The sequence below is a fragment of the Pipra filicauda genome, unplaced genomic scaffold (genome assembly GCF_003945595.2).
Source record: "Pipra filicauda isolate LSUMZ 115617 unplaced genomic scaffold, ASM394559v2 scaffold336_size1087642_pilon, whole genome shotgun sequence".
In the NCBI taxonomy this organism is placed as follows: Eukaryota; Metazoa; Chordata; class Aves; order Passeriformes; family Pipridae; genus Pipra; species Pipra filicauda.
Window position 1 is genome coordinate 747,125 of NW_024104461.1, and position 16,025 is coordinate 763,149.

General features: G+C 66.6%; 1 protein-coding gene across 1 annotated transcript; it reads right to left on the bottom strand.

Moving 5' to 3' along the window:
- Positions 1-3,447: 3,447 nt before the first annotated feature.
- ADAM11 (ADAM metallopeptidase domain 11) lies at positions 3,448-15,002 on the bottom strand. Its single transcript, XM_027711951.2, has 26 exons — positions 14,770-15,002; positions 13,397-13,590; positions 11,972-12,048; positions 11,553-11,619; positions 11,114-11,199; positions 10,966-11,032; positions 10,788-10,836; positions 10,632-10,699; positions 10,234-10,308; positions 10,073-10,144; positions 9,375-9,541; positions 9,215-9,299; positions 9,041-9,131; positions 8,881-8,932; positions 8,630-8,729; positions 8,249-8,320; positions 8,042-8,134; positions 7,876-7,956; positions 7,746-7,796; positions 7,175-7,238; positions 6,999-7,098; positions 6,806-6,925; positions 6,558-6,726; positions 6,370-6,484; positions 5,812-5,902; positions 3,448-5,337 (listed from the first exon to the last, which is right to left on the bottom strand). Exons 1-26 carry the CDS (start codon positions 14,825-14,827, stop codon positions 5,292-5,294), a joined length of 2,310 nt encoding a protein of 769 aa, XP_027567752.1. The 5' UTR covers positions 14,828-15,002; the 3' UTR covers positions 3,448-5,291.
- Between the last annotated feature and the right edge of the window lie 1,023 nt (positions 15,003-16,025).

The following is a 16,025-nucleotide window of genomic DNA, read 5'->3' on the forward strand; positions in this document are numbered from 1 at the left end:
CTCCATGGTGATAAAACTGTAAATTTCCCTAAAATTTACACGTATTAAATAAAAGCCTCTCTCCTCCCCTCCCAGTGTCCTGGTTTGTGGTCAGAGTTCAGTTCAGGTTCTTCCTTATTTGCGTGGGAAACGAGGATGTGGTTGTGAAACTTGTCTTTGAGGTGTTATTTTCCTCACCTGTGATGTACCCCCACGGAACTGGGATGTACCCCCACGGAACTGGGATGTGCCCCCACAGAACTGGGATGTGTCCCTACAAAACTGGGATGTGCCCCACGGATCTCTCCCTTCAGGACACAATTCTCCATCATTCCACACAGCAGCAGCGGTGCCTCCCGACCATCTGACGTGTCCCTCTGCTCCCAAAGGTGCCCCAAACATCCCAGGAGGAGCCTGACCCTCCCTCTGCTCACACAAACTGCTCCTCACATGGAACCCCCTCACCCCCCCATGAACCCATGACCACCTTCCTGGGGAGTCCACGAGGGCTTTTGTCCTTGTGCTCACCCCAAAAGCAGCGTCTGCCTCGTTAGATTAGAGTTGAAAAATTGCAGCCAGATGGTCGATCATCAGCTTCAGCAACCAGAGGAGTGGGGATATTTTAGGTTCGAGGGTTTCCCATTATGCAATGGCGCAGACACGGGCGGGGGAAGCTTTGGGTTCTTGTTTCTTTGGGTTTACTAATAATGAGGGATTTGTTTGGGTTTTTTTTCCCCTTAGGTGAAGGGTCTGAAGCACCAGGAGCAGCTGAGGGAGCTGGGAGGGCTCAACCTGGAGAACAGGAAGCTCGGGGGGGACCTTCTGGCTCTGCAACCCCCTGACAGGAGGGTGGTCCCTGACATAGCCCTGGTTAGTCAGGAGAAGGGAAGGAGCTGAGGACAGGCAGGAATTCTGCAGCACCTGCCTGTGCTCCCAACCTGGGGCAGCTGAGTGGTGGGATGGGGGAGCTGGAAAGGATCTGAAGCAGTTTGTGATGGAGGGAAGTGGCAGCCTGGGGTGTCAGGCACCTTTGGGCACCGGACCTGCTGCCTCCTGCAGTTTTTGTGGTCCTGGGGACCTGGGTCCTTGTCCAAGACACATCCAACACACCCTGGTGATATCACGAGTCCCAGCCCCTGGCACAAGGCCCCTGCCCTGATCATGCATTGTGGGTGTTGTGTGACCCTGTGGGGCAGTAGGATGGAGCTGGGCCCACCTTAAATCATGGGTTTTGCCCTGCTGACCCTCAAGACTCTGAATAACTCGAGATTCAGAGGCAGTCTGTGCATCTGGAATATTTCTGACTCACTCATCGTGCTGGTATCTCAACACCAGCCCAAAATAGCTCCGTGCTGTGGTGCAGCTCCTCTGTGGCTGGAGCAAAGCTGCACTAAAGCCTTTATGGGGTACAAAGATACCCCTGCAGCAACAGGCTCACGGTGCCAGGGGTGGGGAAACAGCCCCATTTGCTCCCAGTCTTGCCCTGGTCTGGGAGGGCACCGTGGTGAGGGGGCAGTGATGGGGGGCTCCTGGTGCAGACCCCTCAGCTCTGCTGTGCCCACTCACCCTGTGCTCACTGCCATAGCCAGAGGCACCTCCAGCATCTTCCTCTCCCCACACCACCCCCTGTGAGGCTGCAGCCACTGGGGGCAGAGCGAGAGGACGATGATGATCCCTTTAATAAGATGGGCTGGACCCTTCCAGAACCAGAGGGAGCCCCCCACCTGGGGCTGGATCTCCCCCCGAGGAGGCAGCTCCCAGGGACCACCCTGGCAGCCCCCCGAGGTGCTCAGGGCACCCCCAGCACCCCGGGTCAGAGTATTGGCCCCGTGTTCAGCATCTCCTCACAGGGTGCTGGGTCCGGGTTGTTTTCCTGCCACGCGTGGGGGGCACCAGAACGGGTCCCTTCAGGGCTCTGCGGGGCGAGGGGCACCTCCATCTCCGTGTTTGGGGGTTCTGGGGGGGGTGGTAACAGCAGGACTTGTTCTGCATCCTTCCCCTTGTACCCTGCGGGCAGAGAAGGGTCCCCCAGAGGAGCGGCACCCGCGTGGTGACCCCCCACCTGCCACCGAGTCTACCAGCAAAGGACCCCGGACACGGGGGATGTACTGCACCCCCCCACTCCCAGCCAGTGCCCGTGTCCCCCCAGCCTGTGCCCATGTCCCCACAGTCCATCCTCCCAGAGCGGGGCTGGGGCCGCGGGGACACGCGTGGCCCTGGAGCATCTCGGGGACGTCAGGGATGCGGGTCCAGCCCAGGCGCGCATGGGCTGGGCTGGGAGAGCCCTCTCCTGGTCGGTGGCTGTGGAGTGGCTGTGCCGAGAAGCCCGGCTTTTCCAAGGAATCGGCCCGCTGTGCCAGGGAGTCCGGCTGTCCCCAGGAGCCCGGCCCAGCCCCCGCTCAGCATTACCCGGACTGGTTCCACGGGAAGACGCTCCACCCTCGTAGGTCCCTCTGGAAGCTGGGGTCCCGTCCCCCAGATCCCCTCTCCAGGGGTCGCTTCCAGGATTCTGTGCGGTGCTCACCCAGCTGAGGGGGTCCCTGGGATGGGACAGGGACTGGTGGCCATGGTGGGATAGGGTGGGAGCAGTGTCCTTGTACTGGGACGGGGACGGATGCCCGTGCTGGGACAGGGATGGAGCATTGTCCCTGTGCTGGGACAGGGATGGAGCAGCGTCCTCACACCGGGAATGAGCATCTCTGTGGTGGGACAGAGAGCAGCCACTTGTCCCCGCGGTGGGATAGGGTCCTCAGCCTGGCAAAGGCTCGGAGGGAGGGAGCTTGGTGGCACTCACCATGTGCCATCGGCTCCATTCTGGGAGACTCCCGGCCCAGACATGGAAATCGCGTGGAGTGTGGGACATGGGGAAGACGTCAGTGGGATGAGTTGAAGGGGACCAAGGGCCGGAGCATCCTCACAGATGAAATCTGGGGAGGCCCTTGCCCCCGTCCCCGCGCGGGTGAGAAGCGGAGCCCCATCGTTTTCCAAACCTTTATTGTAAATAAATTTCTGCGACATTGCAGGAGGCGGCCGGGGCCGGAGCCGGGGCCGAGCCAGGAGCGCGCGGCAGCTCCGGCACCGGCTCCAGCGGCTCCAGCGGCTCCAGCGGCGGCTCCAGCGGCTCCCAGCACGTGCAAAGCAGGAGCGGAGGCGCGACGGGCGCTGGGCGGGGGCGGCGGAGCCCCCGGGCCCGGCCCGGCTGCGGGCGGTAGCGGAGCGAGGCGGTGCGGGATGGCGGCGGTGCGGTGAGGGGGGCACGGGGGGTCCCCGCCCCGCTGTGCTTGTCCCCGGCTGCGGGACAGGACGGGGCCCGTGGGCTCAGCCTGCGGGGGCTGGGGGGGGTTCTGCTCTCTTGGTTCTGGAAGCACCGGGTGTCCCCCCCGCCACGCCACGGGTGCCCCCCTCATCCCCACCGTGGGCCCTCCCGCCCTCCCGCCCTTACAGCGTTAAAATCATTAAGAAAAGTCCTGATATTACATATATATATATATATTAATGTCCCCAAACCCAGTGACAACGGTGGCTTCTTGCTCTGAGCCAGAGGCGTCCCCTCGCCCAGGAAGCACCTCGGGGCTGTGGCTGTGACAGCTGTGGGGACACTGCGGTGACAGTGATAGGGATGGGGGTTGATCCAGACCCCTCCCGTGCCCACGGTGGCCTCAGGTCCCCGTGTCCCCCAGCCCGTCGCTCGTATGTCACACAAGAAGCCACCAGAGAAGCCCAGTCTGGGGATGTCCAGCCACCCCCATTCTGCTGTCCCCCCCCACCCCGTCCCCTGTGGTGCTACCCATGGGTGCTGTGGGTGCCCAGCGGGGCTGTCACACCAGGCTGGGGCCACCTCCTGCCTTGGCTTGGGGACAGCCTCGGTCACCCTCAGTCTCCACGGCAAAGGGGCTCGGTGTGGGGCAGGGACACCAGGCAAGGGGGACACACAGAGGGGACACCCCACACTGCCATGGGCATGGCATGTCATCCCCCGCTGTCACCCTGCTGAGTGTCCCCAGGAGTGTCCCCACACATACAGACACACACCCCGAGTGTCACCAGGGGTGTCCCCCTCCATGCTGAACGTCACCAGTGGTTGAAGGGACCAGTGTGGCCCCTGGTGCTTTGTGGTGCTGTGGGTTGGGTGGCCCTACAGAGTCACCCCATGCAGAGTGACATGTGCCACATGCCTTGGGATAGGGTCACACATCCCCCACACCTGCCCTGGGGGTGGGGAACACCCATCCTGGTGGGGACAGGTGCCACGAGCCTGTCCTGGGGCTGGGGTGACATGTGTCACCCATGAAAGTGCCCCACGTGCCACCAGTCCAGGGCTCACCCTGTGCCCCAGTCCCCCGAGGAAGGCCCTGCTGTCACCTGCCCCCCCCAACTCCAGTGTCACCAGTTTGGGGTTCACCTGCCTGAGCTGGGGAAGTGGTGGGGGGACAGCCCCCACCCCAGAGGAAGAGCTGTCACCTGTGGGTGCTGGTCCCACCACTGGGGACCTCGGGGTCTCATGGCTTGGGGGATGTAGCCATGACATGGGGGGTTGGGGGAAGTTTGAGGGGATATATCCCATATGGGGGCTGTTGAGCCACTTTGGGGGGGGAGGGAAGCACATCTGGGGGTGCAGTCCTTGGTCCCCATCTGGGCTGGGGGGACACAACTCCCAGGCCCTGCACTGGGAGAGGGGTGCTGGCCTGGTATTGGGCATACTGGCCTCATCCTGGGGGACACGGGGCTGCCTTTTGGGGGACCCAGGCCCCCAGGCTGGAAGATGTTGCTGGGGGGGCAGGGAGGGGGATGTGGGGCCGGGGGCTCCCCGCTGGCCCCCGCAGGTACATTCATCCCGGTGCCGAGTGCCGCCAGCCCGGGGGGGCCGGGGGTCCCTGTACATTCGTGGTGGTGCAGTGGGGGGGTCGGGGGGTGGTCCCGGGTGCCCCCCCACCGCTCTCCTCCTCGGCCGGACCCTCGGCAGCGCCGCCCCATTTAATTGCTGTTAATGAGGCGCTGGGGGGGTGGGGCAGAGCAGCCCCGCTCAGGCCCCCCCGGACCTGCAACACAGAAGTGGGGTGTGTTTAGTGGGGGGCTGTGACAAGGGGGTGACACATGGGGGGACACTGAGCTGAAATGAGCCAGCACCGGGGGGGGGCTGCTGCCAGGCCCCCCCAGCCGCTGTCCCTGTTCAGCTGTGGGGGCACAGAGATGGAGACAGCACGGCCGGACACACAGCGACACGGACAGACGGGCCCGGGGGCTCCCACGCCGTCAGGCTGCCGGACGGTGACGGTGACAGGGACGGTGACGGGACGATGGGGGGGACACGGTTACACTCCCTGCTGCGCCGGGTCGTACCTTCCTCGGCGGATGTTCCTTGGGGGGGTGGCAGGGGGAGAGGAGAGGAGCATTAGTGCCACCCCCAAGTCTCTGCTGTCCCCCACGGTGTGTTCCCCCCCCCCGGTGTCCCTGGTCCCACAGGCAGCAGCAGTGTCCCGGTGCCAGGCAGGGGCACACACAGGGGGCCACTGACACAGCCCCCGCCCCGGCACCCCATGCTTGGGGACAGACACGGCCACGGGGTCGGGGTGACAGTGACACCCCAATGGCACATGCAGGCAGGGCAGGCAGGGCCAGGGGGCAGGCAGGGGCTGGGACAAGGGACCAGGCAGGGCCAGAGGACCAGGCAGGGACAAGGGGACCGGGGGCCACTCTGCAGGGGATGACCAGCCGGGGGGACTGGCAGTGCCCCGGGGGGGCACAGGCCTGGTCCTGGGGTGGTGACGGCGCACGGGGAGGACGTGGCCAGTGACAGCAGCAGAGGGGACGAGCCATGCGGTGGCTGCTTACTTAAATCCCCAGCCTGTCCCCCCAAGGACGATGGCAGCCACCAGCACGGCCCCCGCGATGGAGCCGATAATGATATTGGTGCCACTGGGACCTGTGACAGAGGGGACAGGGAGGAGGGGACAGGGTCACACGTCAGTGGGAAGGAGACACGGGGACATGGGGACACAGCCCCAGCTATGTCCTAGTGCCAGGGGGACTTGGGAAGGGACAAGCCCAGCCACAGGGAACAATGTCAGTAGGAAGGGGACATGAGGACACCAGGACACGGCCCCAGGGCAGTCCTAGTGCCGTGAGGACCTGGGAGGGGGACAAACCCAGCCATAGGGAGACACCTCAGTGGGGAGGGGACGCAGGGACACAGGGACACAGCCCCAGGGACACCCCAGTGCTGTGGGGACCCGGGAGAGGGGGCAAACCCAGCCGAGCTGCGGCACCGGGGTGGGGGGACACTCTGGATCCCCGGTGTGGATGTGGACAAAGTCGGACCCCCCCAGTCTGCGGTGCCTGGGGCCAGCGGGGTTGCAGGGAGCCCGTCCCCCCCCCCGCGGGCACACGGACCCTTGTATCGCTCCGTCTCCCCCGTCGGCTTCGGCTCCGGGATGGGGTCGTAGACGCTGCAGTCCTTCCCCGTCCACTCCGTCCGGCAGATGCACTTCCCCTCGTTGCTGCAAACCTACGCAGGGACGGTGTCACCCCCGTGACCGTGACACCCCCCGGGTCCCCTCTGTCCCCGCCGTGCCCCTCACCCCGTGGTCGCAGCAGATCTTCCCGTCCCAGCTGCCGGGGCAGGAGCTGAAGTTAAAGGCGGTGGCTGGAAGGCATTTGCGGTCGAGACAGAGCATTCCGGGCCCGCAGGGCGTCCCGTCCTCCACGTAGCTCAGGTCTGAGCCGTCCACCAGCTGCACGTGGCCCCCCCTGTGCCGGGACAGCCAGAGCGGGTGGCACCGGGACCGCCCTGCCCCAGGGCCACCGCTGTCCCCGCGGTGACACCCACCTGCAGTCCACGTAGCGGTTCTGGTGGAAGAAGGTGGTGGTGGCGATTTCCCCGCTGAGCTCCCCCACCCGCGGCGACCCCGAGATGTTGGCGCAGAGGAGGAAGCCGCAGAGGACGTCCCTGCAAGGCGGCGGTGGTGTCACTGGGGTGGCGGGGGGCGCCGGGAGGGGGTGCAGGGACGAGGGTCACTCACTGCTTGTTGCACTGCAGCCAGCCCGGGCCCTCGCGCCCGCAGTTCCCCCGCTCCGTCCCCTCCACGTTCAGCTTCTCGTAGCAGAAGCGCTCGGCCGAGCCTGGGGGAGAGCGGGTGTCACCTGCCCGTCACCCGCCTGTCACCCCCTGTGTCCCCCACCCCAGGCCCACACTCACCACGGCCCCACAGGGCATTGCACTGACGGTCTCGGGTTTTGCAGCGCCCGCCGTAGCATCGTCCCTGTGAGAGGGGAGAGGAGTCAGGGGCTGGAGAGGGACCAGGGGCTGCAGAGGGGTGAGGGGGCTGCAGAGGGGTGAGGGGGCTGCAGAGGGACTGGGGGCTGCAGAGGCTCTCCCACATGTGCATGGCTGTGGAGATGGTGCAGGGACAATGAGCTCCCCACACGTGCCTGGCCCCGAGCCCACCGCCCTGGCTCATGCAGTGCAAGGAGTGGGACCCTCACGTGTGCACAGCCACGGGACAGCAGTGGGCACACAGGGACCCCGGCTGACCCCAAAACCTGCACAGACTGGTTTGGGATGGAAGGGACCTTAAAGAGCATCCATTCCACCCTCCTTCCATGGGCAGGGACACTTTCCACTAGGCCAGGTTGCTCCAAGCCCTGTCCGACCTGGCCTTGGACAGTCCCAATGCTCTTCCAACAAACACGCCCAAGCCCCGATGTTGGAGCCCACGGGGACATGCCCAGCTCCAGGGCCCTGTCTGACCACACAGGGCTGGACTCACCTGCTCATTCTCACAGAAGTATCCATCCAGTTTGTGGAGGTTGGGGGGACACTGTGGGGATGTGGAAAAGAGGGCAGGTGATGCCACATGGCCCCACAATGTGTCCCACTGTGTCCCCAGCCCCACTCACCTGGCTGGAGTCCCCGGTGCAGCTCTCGGGGATGTCACACTCGTTCACAGCCTCCCGGCAGGACACACCCCGTGGCTCGTACTGCACAGGGTGTGACACCAACACATCAGGAACGGGACAGAACCCTTAGGGGATCCCCAGATCCAGAGCCCCCCCAGCGCCACACCTTGCAGCCCTTGCAGCAGAGCCCATCACTGCACATGGCGTCGTGGGTCAGGGTGCACTTCTTGCAGCAGTTCCCCCCGCTCCTTGCACACTCCTGCCAGGACAGCAGCCAGAACCACAGCCATCAGCCCTCTGGCCTCCCCGAGATGCTCCCACAGTGTCGGGGAGCAGCCCCCCATGTGGTGAGCAGCCTCCCGTCCCCGCTCACCGCCAGCGAGCCACAGTCACACTCCTCGCCCGCCTCCACGAAGCCGTTGCCGCACTCCGGAGGGTCCAGGAGCTGCCGGGACCAAGGGGGGGACATGGCACACACACATGAGAGCTTCTGGGGGGACCCCGAGCCAAGTGCTGCCACGAGCCCCCCAAAAAGGGCATCACATCCCTGGGGAACGGCAGCACCCCCAAACCGCTGTCAAACACGAGGGTGCAGCTCTTCCCCGGCCGGTGACCCCAGGTTCAACACCGGCACCGTTAACTTGGCTGTGACAGGGGCTGGGGACACCACAAGTCCCAGGTGACCCCGGGAGCCACCCCCGGAGCATCAATCCCCGCTGTGATCCCCAAGGTCGGGAGTCGGGGGGCCCGTTACCTTCAGGGGTTTGTTGAAGAGGCAGCTGCCGCCGCCGTCCTGCAGGAACTGGTTGTACTCGTCGATGCTGCATCGGGAAAACTTCCTCGGGAGGTAATACCTGTGGGGTGGGGGCCACTGTCACCCCCTGCCCTGCCTGGGGCACCGCCAGGCACCTGAACCGGGGCAGGACCCTCGGCGATGCCCCTGCCGGGAGCAGTGACACGGGGTGTGCAGGGGACGTGGCAGTGCCACCCCGAGCGGGCACCCACCCTGTGTCCTCCATGATACAGCCCAGCCACGAGTCCGGACACCGGCAGTCCCCTGGGGGGAGAGGAGAGGGGCTGGGGGATGCCGGCTGTCCCGTGCCAGCCTGGCGGCACCGCGGTGTGTCCCCATTGTCCCCATCCCCCCGGCGGTGGCGGGTGGTACCTGCGGCCGTGCGGTGCTTGTTCCACATCATGCCCACGTTCTGCCCCAGGGTCTGTGCCAGTGTCACCGCCATGGCCGCCACGTTGCCGTACTACACAGGAGCCACGGGGTGTCACCGCGGGGACCCCCGTCCCTGTGCCCAGCCCGCCCTCGCGGGGGTCTCTCCGCACCCACCTCGTTGACGCCGCCGGCGCGGGCGGGGGAGCAAATGCCCCCCACGAAGGCGGTGCCGCTGCGGCTGCTCTGGAACGTCCGGCCCCTGCGAGGAAGAGGATGGTGGAGACGGGGGACACAACCCCCGGGCCCGGGGGGCACACGGGGCCGTGGTGCTCACGAGAAGAGGTGGACGGTGTCGCTGTGCTCCGCCAGCCCCTCCCGCCGGTACTTCACAAACTCGTTCAGGGTCTCCAGGGAGTCCGGTCCCATCCGGATCCGATCCTCCGCCGCCCACGTCTCCATGGCCACCAGCACGATGCGGGTGTTGAGCTGCTCCTTGTAGATCTGCGGGGACGAGAGGACGGTGCTGGGGATGAGACCCCTCCCAGGGACAAAGCCACCAGTTACTGGGAACAAACCCCTGGGGACAAATCTCCCAGGAGCTGGACACACACATCCGTCACCAGGGACAATTCCCCAGGGAAAAACCAGCAATGGGACAAACCCAGCAAGTGCCAGAGAAAAAAAAAAATAGTGGGACAAACACCCCGGGGATCAACTCCCAAGGGACCAACCCAGTCGGTGCTGAGGACCAACCCCCCAGGATAAACCTGCCAGGAATGAGAGACAAGCTCCCTGGGGACAAACCCATCAGCTGCTGGGGACAGTCCCCTCAAGGACAAACCCCCAGTGACAAAACCACCAGGGACTGGGGACAAACCCCCCCTCCAGGGATAAGCCCACACTGGGGACAAATCCCCTGAGAATGAACCCCCCAGGAACAAACCAGAGATAAGCCCCCCAGCTACAACCCACCCCGAGAGACAAATTCCCCCGAGAGACAACCCCTCCCTCCCCCGGGATCCCCCCCCTCACCATGTCAGCCAGGTTGACCACGGACTTGGCGAAGTTGCTGGTGAGAACCACGGACTTGCGGAGCTGCAGGAACTGGGGGGACACCAGGGACCAGGTAGGGTTGGGGGGGGGCCACCCTGACCCCTCACCCTCCTGCCAGCCCCGGGGACCCCCACGCTCACCAGCTGGTGGTCGTTCACCACGGCCAGCTCGATGTACTTGGTCTCGCTGTGCACCGTGTGCTGGGCTCGGCGGACCTGCGGAGGGAGCCCGCGCTGAGCCGGCCCCGGCCGGATCGGCCACCCGGACGGGGCTCCTGACCCCGCCAGGGATGTTTGAGATGCAGGGAGTGAGGAAAACCGCTAGGTGGGCTTGGGATGGAGCCCCTGCATTATTCCAGTGGGTCCCCTGGGCGTCCCGAAGCCCAGGCAGGAGCAGCACCCGCAGCCAACAGCCAGAGATCAACCCAGGTCAAGCGCCCTTGTCCCCTGCCCCACATCCTCTGTCCCATGCCTCACGTCCTGTGTCCCTGCCCCACGTCCTGTGTCCCTGCCCTGTGTCCCCCGCTGTCCCCGCTGACCTGCCGCCGCCGCCGCAGCTTTGGTATCCCACCCGTGTCTCGCTGGCTCAGCACAGGGAAAAGGCAGCCTGGAGGGAAGGGACAAAGCTGGTGGGACACCAGGACACAGTGCCACCAGTCCCCGGGGACGAGCGCCGGCTCTGCACAGAGGCTCACCCGGGTGGGGGCAGTTGGGGACGCGCTGGACGACGTGCGGTCGGAGGCCCTGCCGTGGGGAGAGGAGTGTCATGGCCACGTGTGGAGAGGGGACTGCCCCGACCCCGTGTCCCCAGGGCTGTCCCCCAGCCTGGGGGAACTGAGGCAGCACATGGCAGGTCCCAGTGCTACCACTCACCTGCCCGTGCTCGGCGCCCGCCTGGGGCTCGATCAGGTAGGTGGCTCGGCCGTCCGAGAAGACCCCCCTGCAAGCAGAGACGGAGTTGTCGGGGTGCAGAGGGGTGCAGTCCCCCCAGCTCCCCTTTTGGCAGTGGCGGGGTACTCACCGCAGGCCCTGGCAGCTGGAGAGGGCGGCGAAGGAGCGGGGCTGCCCCCGGATCCGGCCCTGGTAGTAGCAGTGCTCCCCCGCGCCCTGCGGAGCGGGGACGGTGCTGAGCACGGGGGGCCCACCCCGCCCTGCACCCCCAGGGGCTGCACCCCAGGCTGGGGGCTCTGGGGCTCACTGCCCGGCACCCTCGGGGTACGCCCGCAGCACGCGGGGATCCCCATCACCGCCCCCGTGTGAGGAGCATCCCCCATCACCATGGCAACAGCCCATGCACGAGCTGGTACACCAGGGGCACCCGGGGGCACCCAGGGGGAGGGTGTGTGCTGAGCTGCTGTCGGGGCCACTCCAGGGCTTCTGTAGGATTTATAAACCTGCCACCATGACCCCAGCGCTGGCGTGGCATGGCTTGGCTTGGCAAGGTGTGGCACGCAGCTTACCGTGCTGTGGCTGCCGTTGCCGCCCGCGCCGAGGTGCCGCTCCACGTAGTGAGAGGCGAGGAGGTGGCTGCCGGGAGCAGGTAGGGGGTGAGAGGCCGTGGGGTGGGGAGGAAGAGGAGGAAGAGGGAGACGACAGCAGCCATCCATGCACACGACATCACCCCAGTGTGGGAGCCCTGCCGCTATCCCTATACGTGGAATCATCCCACGGTGGGACCCCTCTCCAGTTTGGGAGGGTGCTGGCACCTCATGGACCCCACGGGCTCAGCCCCCAGTACTGAAACTGGGACGGCTCTGCACAACTCCCCCATCCCCGAGCACCCCCAGCTCCTCCACCCCCTCCCTCCTGCTGGGGGGCAGCAGCAGCCCCACGGTGGGTGCCCTCCCCAGGACCCCCGCGGGGGTCACCCATCACTCACTGGTTCAGCCGGAGGTCGAGGGTGAAGGCGGAGCCGAAGGCGTGCACCACGAAGCTCACCTGCGCCAGATGCAGCCCCTGCAGGAGAGCCCGGGCCGTCAGCACCCCCCAAACTAATAACTAAAATAACAATTAAAACCTCAACCCAAACAGGCAGCCCGTGAAGCTGCACTTTTATTTTTAAACCCCAAAAATTCAGCATAAAGGAAATCACTGGGTTTTTTTATCCTCAATCCCATCACCACCCCCGTGGTACCGGGAGGGCTCCCGTGTCCCATCGCCCCCTCCCCAGGTGCCGGGGTGGGGTGGGGGGTCCCCCCGGCGCTGGGCCCAGCTCGGCCGCCGAAGCCGAGCCGGCGTTTCTCCCTCCCTGCGGCGCCCGGCGCTCCTGACCTAATTCCTGCCGCCGGCAGCGGGAGATGGAGCTGGAGCGGCAGCGGGAGCCGAGCGCTGCGGTGCGGCCTGAGACCCCGCAAACTCACCGCACGGGTGAGAGCCCAGCCCTGCCAGCGGGTCCCTCGGGAGCTCCGGCGTTTCACACGGAGAAGCCGGGAAAAGGCAAACCCTCCCCGGGGCGCCTTGTCCCCTCGCCGGGACCCGGCACAGCCCGGGATGGAGACGCGGGGGGGGAGAACCCGTTTGTCACCACGGGAGGGGATGTCCCGCGCCAAGAGCGCATCCCCGGGGTCAGGCAGCGCGGCTGGAGAGAGTCACCGGGGCTCTGCCGCCGGGACCCAGCCCCGAGTTCCCGGGACCTCCGCCGCTCCAGCCCCCCGTGGCTCTCTGGTTTAACACCTCCCTGGCCTCCCGCCAGCGCGGCGGCTGCCGGCGCTTCCCGGCGTCCGGCGGTTTCACTCGATGCCGGGTGTAAATCACCTTTGCGGTGAGCGCAGCTCATCATCCCCCCTTTCCCCGGCGCGGGCGGGGATCGATGGGCGCCGGCCTGGGCGGCTGCCAGAGCCTCAACCCCCCCGGGCCGGATGGGAGCGTGTACCGCTCCCTGAAACGCTGGGAGCACCAGCCAGCGGGATAAAGGACGCACCGAGCCCGGGGGGGTTGGGGAGCAGCACAGGGTGGGACACGGGGGGCTGCTCCCACAGGGCCTGGATCCCTCCTCAGCAGAGCCGTGGCTCATTCCTTATGCTGTGGGAGCCCTGCCCGCCACCTGCTCGCTCCCGTTCCATCTCTCCCAACGCCCGGGCGCTGCCAATACCCAGATTTAATGGGATTTCGAGGCACAGCTCGGTGTCCCTTCGGGGTGAATGGCAGTGGGATGGTCCCTGCGGGGACGAGGGCTCTGGTTTGGGATGCTGGTGCCCACACGTGCACTGGGAGGCAGCTGGACCAGCAGCAGCGGCTGCCTGGGGACCTGCCACCCGCCTGGGACCCCGGACAGGGAGCGGGTGGGGGGCTCCAGTTCACTTACGGGTCCTCCTCCTCTTCCTCTTCGTCCAGGCTCATTCCTGACCCTGGTGTCCAGCTGATGCTTTGAGACTTCTCCTCCTCCCGAGCTCTGCCCCACCAACCTGCTGGGGTGGGTGATCTGGGAGACCACCCGCCCGTCCTGCCATCCGGCCCGCGGGACCCTCCGCGGCACCGCCCCGGCCTGCGCGGCGGGACCTGCGGGACAGGGACGGGGGTGACCCCGGGGGCTGGGACACGGGGGCTGGGACACGGGGGGATAGGGTTGAAGAGGGATGGGGACAAGGAGGGACAGGGACACGGGAAGATGAGGACATGGGGGGATGGGGATGAGGAGGGGTAGGTACACGAGGGAATGGGACACATGGAGACGGAGTTGGGAAACATGCTCTGGGGGTGCCCCGAGTGTGGCACTGCATCCCGAAGGACACACCCGTGGAATGTGGAGGGTGGCTGGACAGCTGGGGACGCGGGGGGACATCCAGGTACGCTGGTGTGTCCAGGAGGGGACACCGAGGAAGCACAGGCTGGGGAGTGCCCAGGGGATGGAGGGGACCGATATAGGAGCACGTCTGGGAGAGGAAGCTCAGGGGGCCTCAGATGCAGTGGCACATCCTAAAGGGGACACCCAGGGGACATGGGGGGGACTCAGAAATGCCATCACACCTGGAGGAAGGGTTAGAGGGGGTGTCAGCATATCATAGAGGGAATATCCAGGGAAAACGGGGACTGGAATGGGGACACATCTGAGAGGGGACACCCAGGGGACAGTGAGGGCCAGGCTGGGGACGCCACCCAGTGGGAGATGGAAGACCGGTATGGGGACACCTCCCAGAGGGGACATCGAGGGGACAGCAGGACTGGTGCAGGGACACCTTCGGAGGCGACACCCAGGGTGGCCGCTATAGGGACATATCCCAAGGGGATGTGGAGAGCTGCTATGAGGACACCTATGGGGACGCGCAGGGGACGGGGGAACCGAGATGGGGACACATCCTGGAGGGGACATGAAGGGCTGCTATGGGGTCGCCTCCGGAGAGGGGACACGGGGGGGCCGCTGCGAACACAGCGAGGTGGGGGGCGCGGGGCCAGAGCGGCTGCGGGGCCGGGGGAGACCGCGGGGCTGGGGCAGGTGCGGGGCCGGGGGTGGTGCGGGGCCGGGAGCGGGGGGCAGGTGCGGGGCCGGTGCCGGTGCGGGGGGGTCGCGGGCCCGGCCCCTCCCGGGGCTCTGCGGGGCGGCGCTGCGGAAAAATGTGTCGATGCAGCGAAAAAGCCGCAGCGGCGGCGGCGGGGCCGGGAGCGGGAGCGGAGCGGGGCGATGCGGGGCCGGTACCGGGGGCGATGCCGGTGCGGGAGCGGGAGCGGGTCCGGACCTACCTGCCCGCGGGGCGAGCGAGAGCAGCGCGGCCAGCAGCCAGCCCCGCAGCGGGCTCATGGCTCCCTCATGCTCCGCCAGCGGCCGCGCCGGGCCCGCCGCGCCGGGGACCGTCACCGTCCCGTCCGGCCCCCCCGCCCCGGGCCGGGCCGGCAGCGCCGCCCCCGCCCCCGCCCCGCCCGCGGCCCCGGGCCCGCCGGACCGGACCGGCACCGGCACCGGCAGCGCCGGCAGCGGCACCGGCAGCACCGCCCCGGGCCCGCCCCGCCCCACCCGGCCCCGCCGCCCCCGGTACCGGCCCCTTCCCCCCCTCCCCGCCCCGGCTGCCGCAGCGCCGCTGGCACCCGCGGCACTGCAGCACCGGAGCCCCGGCCGGCATCACCCCCCGATCGGCATCACCCCCCGATCGGCATCACCCCCCCGTCCGGGACCGGAGCCCCCTGCCAGTCCGGGGTACCTCCCACTCCGGCTGGAACTGGGCTGGACCAGCCAGTGCCAGACCCCCTCCAGGCAGCATCGGACCGTGTCCTCCCCCAGCCCAGACGGTACAGGAGCACCAGGACTTGATCCCCCCAGTCAATACTGGAGCCTCCGAGGTCTGGACCCCCCAGGCCAAAAGCAGACCCTCTCCAGGCACTACTGCCCCCCACCCCCCCAGACGGTGCAGGACTCCCTCCACACACAGCAGTACCAGCCCCTCCAGCTGGTACCAAACCCTTCCACATCATTACCAGGCTTCCCAGCTGGAATTGAAGCCCCCCAGGCTGTACAGAGCCCCCCTCAGCCGGTACCGAGTCCTTGAGTAGTCCTCAGCCCCGAGTTGGTCCCCAGCCAGCCCTGGAACCCCTCCAGACTGTACTGGAACTGGTACCAGGCTCCCAACCAGTATCAGGGCCCCTGACCATTATCAGAGCCCCCCAACCAGTACCACCCCCCAGCTGGGACTGAGCCCCTCACTGGTCCCGGGTCTGGTGCAGATTTTGGCTGTGGGAGCCCAGCTCTGGAGCCAAGGGGGTCCCAGGGGAGGGTGCTGAGACGAGGGGTGCTGGTGCCCATGGCAGTGGGGGCACAGGGCAGTTCTGGCCCATCCCCAGTGCGTGGGCAATATCACCTCAGGAAGCACCCGAGCCAAGAACCCCCCACGAGTTGCTCTGATTTTAGGGGATGCTGCAAGGCTGTATACCCCCTGGGGATAACAGAACAATTGTTGGAGAGAGAAGCCCCAAATAACTCCTGTTTATTGCAGCTGTGTGTGTGG

Bases quoted from the DNA above. Each gene is read 5' to 3' on its own strand.
- ADAM11 (XM_027711951.2), bottom strand. From the start codon at position 14,827: ATGAGCCCGCTGCGGGGCTGGCTGCTGGCCGCGCTGCTCTCGCTCGCC. The intron at 10,145-10,233 runs GTGAGCGTGGGG...GTGTCCCCCCAG, and splicing joins TGGTGAACGACCACCAGCTG to TTCCTGCAGCTCCGCAAGTC. The intron at 9,542-10,072 runs GTGAGGGGGGGG...TCGTCCCCGCAG, and splicing joins TGGTCAACCTGGCTGACATG to ATCTACAAGGAGCAGCTCAA.